Raw genomic sequence first — 12,152 nt, forward strand, 5'->3', positions numbered from 1 at the left:
AATACATAAGTATTGTATTTAACAAGAATTGTAAATTTAATTAATAACTTGAATATCTTTGATATTTCTACATTTTAATTGAAACCAAGTAATCAGTAAATAAAAAGTTGTATATAGTCGTATTCTATAATATGATTATTACAATCATCCCCTATGTAGAATTTTCATTCATGATATTTTTTTCATAAATGAACATTTCCATAATGCAAGATAACACAGACAGATGAATGGGCAAATTAAGAGATAAAAAAATATACTAGCCAGTTTCAGTTCAGCGTCAGGTGAATTTTAATGTTACAAGAAAAAGTTACATTAAACATTCAATTTTTAGTTAATATTTGCAAGATTCAAGAGATTTATTTTTTCTAATTTGTAAACAAAGCTTAAATACGACGTACGTGCAGTGTAAATGATGTATTTTATAAATAATTAAGAGGCTTATACAGCATCGTGTCATACAGTTCGTATTTATTCGTTGAATCCTTAAACGTGTTAAGTATAAAAATTATTAACTACGTCTTTTAACTATAAGTTAGCAAAGTCACTAAGTTTAACATTATACGATTAGAAAGTTTAAGAAGATCGAGAAAAGACGCATGCGCGCGATATACGCACCACCCCTTAAGCCTTACGACCGCCTCCCTTAACAAACATTACCTGAAAATTGAACCTTCTGTTCTGAACCACAGAGTGTTACAGTGCGGTAATTCATCATGTAACCAAAGTTTGAAACTCTTCATGATCCTTCAGTTCTAAAGCCGTCATTATGCTTGTGTAGGAAGAATTAAATTTTTGTAACCTATTCTACGTATGCGCTACTTAGTGTCATACTTATTTATCTCAATTTAATATAACGTTCAATGTAAATTTGGCTTAATTTAAAGCAGCATAAGGCACGTTTTCGGTTGTGTGAAAGGTAACGTCAGGATAATTGTCGAATAAGGAGCACAGAGTTCAGTCGGCTGCGAGCCTCGACGGAGTGCGGATAAGTTATTTCGTCCGTGTCGTAGTGCGCCCGTAACTTATTTCGTAGCATTTGGTCGCAGCTTTGTCGTTCTAATGTTATTTATTACTTAAAGAAGTGTTTCATACTTTTAATTTATGACTATTTTTTTATACCAAAAATGAACATAAAATGAAGACATATGAAGGTAAATAGTTACTAGTCGAAAATAAATATTAAACAGCTGACAATAGGAAAAGTAAAATTTAAGTGTTCATAAATTGTTGTTATGAAATAAAAAATGAAGCAATAAATTGGCCTTTATGCTTAATATAGCGCGAAATGTTTTCTTTATTTTACCAGCAATTGGGTGAAAATGTAAGTCACGTTTACAGTTAAGATTTATTCATAAGTTAATTAATTTTCTTGCTAAATTAAAACGGGATTGTTTTACTGTATCTTATAATAAATAATTGAGAGTGAATGTAAATCGTAGTTAGTAAAGCGGGTGGCGGGCGGCGGGCGGCGAGCGGCTCGTGAACGGCGATCCCGGCATATTTGCCGTTTCCTCGACATTCTCTTAGTTAATTAAAGCCCATTTGTATATTGTTTTGAGAAATATAATTTATGTGATAAGCAAACATTTTAACGCCTATGAAATATTTTAATGGACCTTTTCCATATTGCATTATTTCTTAGCAAATTTAAATATTGAACCATTTAACATTTCACCGATCAGTATAATACTTACTAAATAAGGTTGTGAGATTTTATATTTTGTTGTAAAAAGCATGAACGTTTAAGTAATATGACAATTAATAAACAACAACCTCTACTCCACCTCCTTGTCGATTACAAATAAGCCCGCCTCAATCCTTCGCCCCGCCTACTATTTGGAAGGTAAATAAGTCCTTATGTACTGCGCTATATATGTACATTCAATGATTATTGAAAATTTATATACAGTCAAGTTATATGTCAAAATGATATGACTGTACTAACGATATATTTCTTACACTCGTGTAAAATACCAGTCATTAATAAAAATTGAAAACGATATGTTACAAAAAATATTTTCAATTAAATCAAAATATTTTTTTTTTCGGTATTAGACTTTAAAATCGCCTCAAATATATGCAAATAATAATGTAATTATTTCATATATTTTGAATGTTAGTATAACAATTGACAAACAGAATAACACTAACGAATAGAATCAACAGCGAGTGAAACTTTCGCAGCTAAAAAGTCGGAACTCTGTGTACAATGTCTGGAGAACAGTGAACTCTAACAAGCTGGTCATCCGAACTTGTTAAGCGTGTCTGAGCGACGGTGGACGCATAATTCTGCGGGCACACTTCCTCTTCGAGTATCAGATATTTCCAACTTATTCGTGGCTCGAGAACAACCAAAGAGACCACCTCACCGCATGGGTGATTTGGAAGCTTGGATTATTCCTATATAATAATAAAGCTCCATAATGGAAACTAATTCCTTAGGACGTAATCGACAGACACCCGCAGCTAGAAACCACATCATCTACACCGATCACAAAGGAAGAAAGTGAGTACCACAAGTTCAATTACAAAGTGTATCAATTAGTTGAAGGAGTGAATTTAAACCAAATAAATGAGCGCTATTATTTCTCTCAATTTAGTCTAACAAGCAAGTTAGAGTCAAAGGTTCGTTGAAACGAGGAATTCAATGACCGTGAAATTTGTAATCTTCATTAATTTTAACGAAAGTTCATTCAGAGTCTTCTAACCCTTGTGTCTTTACTTCGATTTATGACATTGATATTCTTATGTATGAATACGATGTTATATTAATACAATCAAGCATTTTATAGATACTATTATATATAAAATAATAATACAGACATTAAATTACTTACATCAAAACAGTTTCTTTATTTTTAAAATTCTTGGTAATGACTTATAGTAGAATTACTGTTATCTTGGATCGTTATATTCTAAAACTACTAAAATAGGTCGAAAGCGTATAATGTTGTCTAAATGCTTGCAAACTTATCTTAAATATAACTTATATATTTTTTTTTTATTTGAAAATATGTTTTGACTTTTCTTTTTAATCGAACGTTTAATGCTATATTTCAACAGAATTATTTTTTATATCTATCTATTCTTAAAAATAAAGTATACATGTTTTTTTTTTATATGCCCCTGGATGGCAAATGACTCTACTCCACCTGATGGTAAGTGGTAGTAGAGTCCAAACGCGACGACGGCCAGTACAGACGGGAAAAACGTTCTGCACTAGCCGCCTTCGCCTTGCCGGCCCGCAAGATGCCTCTTCACGCCTCGTTTGAAGGAATAAACATATACTATATTAAATTCTTTTTACTCGTGCAGTATTAAACATGCACTATTTGTATGGAGAGAATACCGATATCGAAGGAAGTACATAAAAAAAAATTTGATTTGCACTTATATGTAGTTTAAAAGTGAAAATAAGTATAATTTTGACAATAAACTTGTTTAAAGCTCTGATTAATATATTAAACTTATTATCTTAATATGTTTCTCTATTGTCAATACAAATCAATGCAAATTGTAGATTATTAAAAAAGCTGTGACGCTTAAAATTAATATTATTAGTAGTCATTTCAACCGCTCACACCTATCGGAATAATTGCGAAAGACAAAACATATTTTAGGGTAGTTCATTTAAATTTTAGATATAGTTACGATTCTTTAATAAAGAGTAATTCATTTTAATTTGATAACAAGAATATAAATTATTAAGCAAATCTAAGTACAGTATACGAGTATTCTGTACGACCAACTCGTAACTCAAAGTTTCGACGTTGAGGATCTTGAAATATCGGAAATGTTCTACGACATTGACTGTAATAATAATGATGATAATTAAAAAATACATGCATCAAAATAACGTATCACCGTAAGTCGGTTTATAACATTTTATAATAGAAATACGAAGTGAATTCTTAAATTCCAATAAACTTCCAATGTACACTACTTATTCATTTATGTAACTTAACTTATGTATTGCTCATTTATCTGAATAATTTTATCATTACTGTCGCTAGCACTATTTAAGAAACAAAGAAAAGTTTGTTAGTGGCATAGAAACTAACTTTATTATAAACTTACTGGTGGTAGGGCTTTGTGCAAGCTCGTCTGGGTAGGTACCACCCACTCATCAGATATTCTACCGCAAAACAGCAATACTTGATATTGTTGTGTTCCGGTTTGAAGGGTGAGTGAGCCAGTGTAATTACAGGCACAAGGGACATAAAATCTTAGTTCCCAAGGTTGGTGGCGCATTGGATATGTAAGCGATGGTTGACATTTCTTACAATGCCAATGTCTAAGAGCGTTGGTGACCACTTACCATCAGGTGGCCCATATGCTCGTCCGCCTTCCTATTCTATAAAAAAAAAAAAAAAAACTGATGTAGACATTTTACGATGACATATATTTACACAAGTTTTGTATTTTATTATCAGTATGTTATTGTCCTAGTGAATGTAATATGACATTGTACTGATCCTTAAAAGAAGTATCTAGTAATAGTTAAAAGTATTATTTATATTTATATTTAGCAGTTAAATCGGAATGGTATATTGCATAACCTTCTTGCTTATTATTTTTTGTTTTTTTTTTTTGGATTTCATGTTTTTTGTATATTGTGACTAACTTACATTTTCATTTTTAATTCTATCAAAAGTCTTTCCTAAAAATAGGTAGATTTATTAGATGTAGCAACATAATCATACTTTCGTTCCAATTCTTCTGTATCGCTATATCTTGGTCTAGCATTTCGAAATAAACGTGTTTTTGAATTACGAGTAAATTTGTTATTATTCAAAAATCGTTAATTTTACTAACTTGACAAATACAACGAAAGAACGCCTTCATTTCAATACATTTACTAACTGAGAAAAAACTTGTTCGTTTCGGAGATTTTAGCTTACAATTTATATATGTGTATATGAGCGATATACCACTCGTCATAAGACCTCCTAAACTATCTTGTCCTGTCGTGTCATGTTCTTACATGTTCTCAATTAAACAAAATATATTAGATTTAAATAGCAAAATATTTTATATGTCGCATATTTGTATTTCGCTTTATAACTATTATGGCTAGTTTCCATAATATTAATTCAGGCGAATGAGCACTAAAACCAGTTACCCATATAAATAAATTTATGACATACAAGGGGGTAGTTTTACTATCATCAGAGCGTCTGTATTCTGGAAAAACTTGCATAAAAGAAGATATAAATAATTTACAAAAACAATTGCATGTGTTACTTCTATTCCACGGACTAACTTCTGAAAAAAATCTATATATATTGATGTAATGATCTCCTGACCGATTTCAGCTACGGTGGTTAATCTCGAGGGAAACGAACAAACTGCGCAGGACATATTACAGTGCAGAAGTGTGTGCGCAAAAAAAGATGCACTTTCTATTTCCCTTATAATCCGATGGAACGGCAAACCCAATAGACAGGAAACAGGACCAACGGCTTTCCACGTGTCCACGGGTGAATACACTTCCAACTACCATACTCCAGGTTGCTATAGAATTTTTCGACAGAAAAACCCAAATTTTTATCCGCTCAACCTGGAGTTTGGATCCAGGATCTGTGACCTTATATCTAGCAACTAGATCAACCAGAGGCAGTCATAAATACTAATATAATCTTTTCGATATAATGAAATAAAGTAATTAAAAATCAGCATTATTAAAATACATATTCTTTACGGGTATAAAGCTTGCCTGCTTTTATTAATTTAATTCTAAATGTTTTTAAAAAATTAAAAAAATCTTTTTCTTAAAATTCATGCAAAAACAACTGATCTGATAAACATCGGCACATCGTAACTTTAATTTTAAATAAAAAGTATTTTAATGTACTTTTGTTTTATAATATTATTTTCTTTATTTAGATATAAAAGAATAATGTAAAAAGCTGTGTAAGTATTAAATTAAATAATAAAATTAAATTAAAAAATTAAAAATTATCGTTTACAATAAAGGCAATAAAATTAACATAAAAAAATAAATCAGTTTTAAACATTTAAAGCATATAAATTTAACCCTAAAGTTTCATTCTTCGCCCTATTTACAGTACATTACAGTAACAGCCTGTTAATGTCCCACTGCTGGGCTAAGGCCTCCTCTGCCTTTTGAGGAGAAGGTTCGCCCTATTTAAAATTAGTTAAATATACCTAATCAGTTATGTTTTAAATCGGTGTTAGTGAAGGTATTAAAATCAGTAAACGACCTGTCTTTAAAAAAAATCATAGAATTGATACTAGTTTTAAAATTAAATGGAATCTCGTATTTATAAAATGAAAATATATACTTTTTTAAAAGTGCGAGGACCCGCGATGCAAGAGTGGCCGCGAAAAGCCAGTGAATGCATGTCGGGAAAGGACAGCCAAGTAACTTGTGCAGTTTCCGTTAGTCACATTTTCGCAACAAGGTATTCACATTTCGAGGACGGCAAAGTTGGCGTTATCGTGTTTAAAATAGAACGACAGGCACATCTAACTTTGTGATGTAAAATGGACATGTTAGTAAGACGAATACGTGGATCTAATTTAATTTGATTTTTGTTGAAATTGTTACATTTTTCATTTGAATTATATATGTCTTTTTAAGTATTGATATACTTTAGTATGTTTTTGTAAACAGATTTACAATATATGTTAATTTAATTGAATTTGTATAAATCTCTATCATATATAATACAAAGAGTTTTTAAATAATATAAAAAAGTGAAGGGAAAGAAGGCAATCATTATAAGCCAAGAGTTAATGGTATCTTATAATTACTAACTCAGTCTATATTGGCTAATATTATCTTTTATAAATGTCGCAGTTTCAATATATGTTTCAGTGTAAAAACATATTTTTTTAACATTTTTATTCAGTTGGTCGCGACACGTTCAAAACTTGGTTCGCTCCGAGTGTATAAGTAAGGGTAAGTGTACAAATTGATTTATTGAAGTTAAGCGGGTTTCCGAGTTGCGCCGGAGTATTCACAGGCTTTTGCGATACACAGATAAAGTGGAAATAAAAAAGAAACTTCACAAACAGAAATCCCCTTGTCGCGAGATTTACGAGCCGACGCACCTCTAGCGCAAATAAGTTATGTAAATTTTATGTGCTCTACAGGAATAACGCTTAATACACCGAAACATAAACAGAATAAATTATATTAGTAGTTACTAATACACTTCATTAAACAGCGGAAAAATAGGCTAACGATAGTAAGTTAGATGAACTACATTAGTGATCGACTTTCGAATAATACAATTGAAGAAAACTTTTAGTAAAGGTAACAATTTTCTTAATGAAACCCGAATGAAAGGTATTTATGAAAGGTATAGTAATTGTATAGCTTTCAGACATAATTATGAAAAGACACGCAACCGGTGATTTAGTTATTTTTAAATTGTTAGGAGGTTTGTATCATAGGATCGTGTTGGCCATTGAAAATATATAGTTTCATTTTAAACACATTTTGCAATCTTCGTCATACGTATTGTTTTTGATTTTTTTGTGTATAGCAGTGGAGTCGTTTATCTTCTAAATTCTAATATTAAATGAGCAATTCTTGTATACTTATATTTTGTGTATCTTGGACACGACACTAGCAATTTGACTCAAATTTTATATTTAGATATTTCTTGCAAAAAGACAAATTATCACAAAAAAATAATAATATTAATTATTAAAGCCGAACAAAGCTCAGTCGCTCACGTAATTTTAATTTTAAATGATAGACGATTTATAAAGAGGTAAAATTATTTAATTTCTCATTTTTGCAAAAAGTATTAATCCGATAAACATCGAAGAAATCTGTTTCATTTTAATTTTCCAAACAAACGCCTGATTTAAAAATTTGCCTGCATGTTTACTTAAACTAGAAACTCAAAAATAATGTTAACAATACCTATCCACAAATTTTAGTAATCATATCTAAACAGATATGCCTAGCCTTTCTATGTTATATTTTTTTAAAGTATTTTGTAAATTTGTGTATTGTAAATTTGTAAATGCACGCAGCTCATTATTTTTAGTCGGTTTTTAATGTTTTGTTCACAATTTTCTATTTTCTAATATTATATATTTTAATTGTTCTTTAAGTTTTAAATTAATTGTAGTAGCGGTGAATAAAAATTGGCAAGTTTTTATATTGAATATGCATAGTTACGCACTTTTATCGCGCTGCTCAAGCAAGTAGCGACATTTAGAAAACATATTTTTCCATAATTAATTGTTAATTGTTTATTTTAGGTTATACAAAACTACTTCAAAACGGTTATATCTGTTTATCTTTTATTTATGACAGGGATATATTTAATAAAATACGAATCATTAAAATCGGTTAGCAATAGGCAAAGTTATCGAGTATTTAAATGGCACTTTGTGCAAACCCGTCGGGGTCACATATTCTACAGCCAAACAGCAATACTTAGCTTTACTAGTCACAAGTGACATAAAATCTTAGTTTCCAAGGTCGGTGGCGCAATGACGATGAGTTATGGTTAATATTTATAGGTCCGTTTGCAAGTCTTTCTGCATATTGGTCATTAGTGAAGAACAACTGAAAAATATTTTAGTATTATTCCATTTGTGGGATTAATTTTTTACAAATAATAAATAATTGATTTATCCAATCTGTAGATATTACCAACTGCATAGAGAAATATTTAATTATAAAAATCGGTAAACAATCGGCGGTAAGCAAAAAACACACAAAAAAGGCTGATTTGATAACCTCCTTCTTTTTTTAAGTCGGCCAAAAACGTAGGTCCCGCGTTGGATTAGCGACAAAATGATTGGCAGTTTAAATATGGGCAGAATGTCCTCATGGGGCGCTTCTGACTGAGGAATAAATGTTAAATATATCAAATTATTTTAAGAATATTTTACTGTTTAGTCTATTATTCTTGTGGAAATTTAGGGTCGGTAGATTATATATGTACACAATAATATTATAAATCAGAGGCATATTAAATTAAATTAAATTAAATCAACATGTTTGATTTACTTAATGCATTTTAATAAAACTCGTATTTTTAGGTTAGAAACAAGATTCCAAGTTAGTAACAATTGTAAGTTTTACTTATTAATTTGGAGAGTGAGAGAATACTCGTGACTATATTTATCTGTGTTATAATTATGTCGTATATCAAAAAACATTGAAAAACATTACTAAAATAAAAAAAAAACATTAATAAAATTATCAACACTTTTCACAATCGGACATGGCCCATGTGTTACGATGAGAGGGTAGTTAAAAAATCCTATGTCCGTACTTGAAACACAAACTTACCACATACCACTTACACCATACAAAGTTTTATCAAAATCGGTTCAGTAGTTTAACAGCGAATTTGCTACAGACAAGCAGAGTTACTTTTGCATTTGTAATATTGGTACTCATATTATTATATTTACCCTCTTTTGATGTGATAATAGTCAAAATAAATGAATGACTTTCGACTTTGTTCCAATATTATATTCATTCATAGCATTAAAATTCAGTAAATGCAAGCAAAATTTAAACGCTATTTTCAGCCCAAATTTCTGTTTGTCAATTAAAATATTTCGAATCACTGAAATCATTTCAGTGGCGGTTAATTTGATTACTCACAAAGTCGACGAGGGAGGTTATTACAGTTTAGTTGATATCCTCACCAACCTTGAAGAAAAACCGTAGAAGAAAAGAGTATGATTGCATTTTTACATTCAAATTCAAAATTTACTTATAAATGGTTCTATTCATAATATTGCATATGCATACATAATCTCTACTCTAAAATACGTTTTCAATAATAATAATATTAAATTTGTCTAATTAGTAAAAAACTATTTCGCGTTCAAACAGCGGCAGGCCGTTGAAATTTGTAACGCGCTAATTATAATATTTGATTGCATTCCCGAACACTTTTGACTTGTCAATATTGTATAATAATAAAATGATTCGATTCGTTTGACATTCAGTTGATTTCAGCTAGAACGTCGCAATTTATACTGCACGTCACGTACCCACTCACTGCGGCTTGTTTGCGGAGCGACAATGCCAACGTACTCGTACTATACAGGTTGATATCGTACATTTATAATTTAGTTTTTTTTTTAATATTATAAGTATTCTTATTAGACTTCCAATATATGACATTAAATAAAATAATAAGTTGCTGATTCGCACAGTTTATAAAAAATATTAATCTTTGCTACTCTGTCTACTTGAGTTATATAATGTCTACATATATAATTACTTGTGTTATATAGTCTTAAACTTTTGACAATAAACGGGAATCTAATATTAGGGGAAATAAATATAATCGCACTTGTAGATCTTGACATAAGCGTGAATCAGCAAAGTAATCATTTTCAGCTTTATACGCTTATCATAATTGATAAATAATCAAATTGAGAAATTATATTGTTTTTAAAGTTTGTGTGTTATCGGCCATAAATTTGTTACTTAATCACGGCCGAAAAGTGGGACGTTTTCTTGTATAAAATAATATTATGTCGTGGAATGGAACAAAAGACATTTTTAATCTTTAATTCGTATAAAACCCAAGTCGTTTATCATGTCTGTTCGTTAGCTCACTAACTTCTTTTAAACTAAACTTGATTGAGTTCAGTTTTTACCAAATTTTACGTAATTTTTTAGAACGGTTTTAATATATGGTGTGTATATTGTATACTTTATTTGATAATAGAAGAAAAGTGTTATTTTTTGTACTCCAGTCGTTTCAAGATGCTTCTGTGGTGTCAACTTGGTTTACTGACTAAACTGTAAGAAATAAGATTATAAAATATAATGAATAGCAATACGTAATTATATTTCTTAGGAAAATCCTTAAGAAATTTATGTAGCATATTTATCTTTTATAGATTATTTTCTACTTTGCAATTTTATTATCTTATCTTAATTTAGTAGTAAAGGTTCCGGTTAGTAAGGACCGAGCTTCGCTCGGCTCTAAAAAATAATTTACAAAAAAAATTAAGTAAGTAAGTAACAGCCTGTTAATGTCCCACTGCTGGGCTAAGGCCTCCTCTCCCTTTTGAGGAGAAGGTTTGGAGCTTATTCCACCACGCTGCTCCAATGCGGGTTGGTAGTATACACATGTGGCAGAATTTCAGTGAAATTAGACACATGCAGGTTTCTTCACGATGTTTTCCTTCACCGTCAAGCACGAGATGAATTATAAACGCAAATTACGGTTAAGATTCACACGTTCTAACTACTACGCCATCTCGGCTACTACTAACTAGTTATAAATGTTTTTTGTGAAAATTTGTGTTGTTTTGGAAATATACCTTGATATAGGAGGTATAGATAAACTTAGCAAAAGCAAAAGTATCGAAATAAAAAAAAAATTAATCGTTAGCTCCTTTCTGAGATCGACGAAATAAATTTATATACATATATTATTTACCGTTATAGGATATTATATATAGTAACATTGTCTTGACTTTCTTTTGTAATTTACTGCTTTTAGTTGAAATTTTCGATAGTAAGAAATATATTTAGAAGGCGTACGATTTTTATCTTAAGTTACTAAAAAAACCACAGAATCTTGGCATTCGCATTAAACTATACATAAAATACTTAAAAGAACATTCAATTCGTAACTTTTTTATTTACATCACTTTGCTTATTTAGAGTACGAAACTATATTATTTTTATCATTTGCACAAATCATTATTTGTGGTAGCTGTAAACCATGTCGCCAAGCCATTACTAAAATTCTAGGTTCAAATCTAATTTATACTAACATTGATATATGAATATGCGTATCTTTTTTTTTAGAATTATACTTATTTTTAAAACAACATTAATATTAGTTAGATTTATCGGTACAAACATTTTTAAATTTAAATAAAATAATAAATCATAATAGAACAGACAGGTATTTTTTTTATTCTTTTTTTTATAAAGAGTGAGAGTTTCAAATTAGTTATGTTTCAGACCTTTAATACATTTTATATTTAACCGGGACTTTAAATATTCACATTTCATGCTTACACATTATGTACTATGTTAATTGATGCGTTTTCAAAAATAATAAACGGTTTAATTTTAGTCATTTTCAAGAGTGTGCTAAATAATATCTTAAGCAATATATCGAATATTTATTTATAAATCAAGCAATACTGAAATAAAAATCTCATGTGAGTCT

The 12,152-nt window shown here is 30.0% G+C and overlaps 1 protein-coding gene across 1 annotated transcript in view; it reads left to right on the forward strand.

Annotated features, from left to right (window-relative positions):
* The first annotated feature begins 2,423 nt into the window (after positions 1-2,423).
* The window catches only part of LOC126768228 (delta-sarcoglycan-like), a 34,520-nt gene continuing 24,791 nt past the window's right edge, over positions 2,424-12,152 (forward strand). Inside the window, exon 1 of the mRNA XM_050486201.1 lies at positions 2,424-2,506. Within this exon, the coding sequence (XP_050342158.1) occupies positions 2,424-2,506 (83 nt within the window). The remainder of the gene's footprint in view (positions 2,507-12,152) is intronic.

Source organism: Nymphalis io, chromosome 4, assembly GCF_905147045.1.
Source record: "Nymphalis io chromosome 4, ilAglIoxx1.1, whole genome shotgun sequence".
Lineage (NCBI taxonomy): Eukaryota > Metazoa > Arthropoda > Insecta > Lepidoptera > Nymphalidae > Nymphalis > Nymphalis io.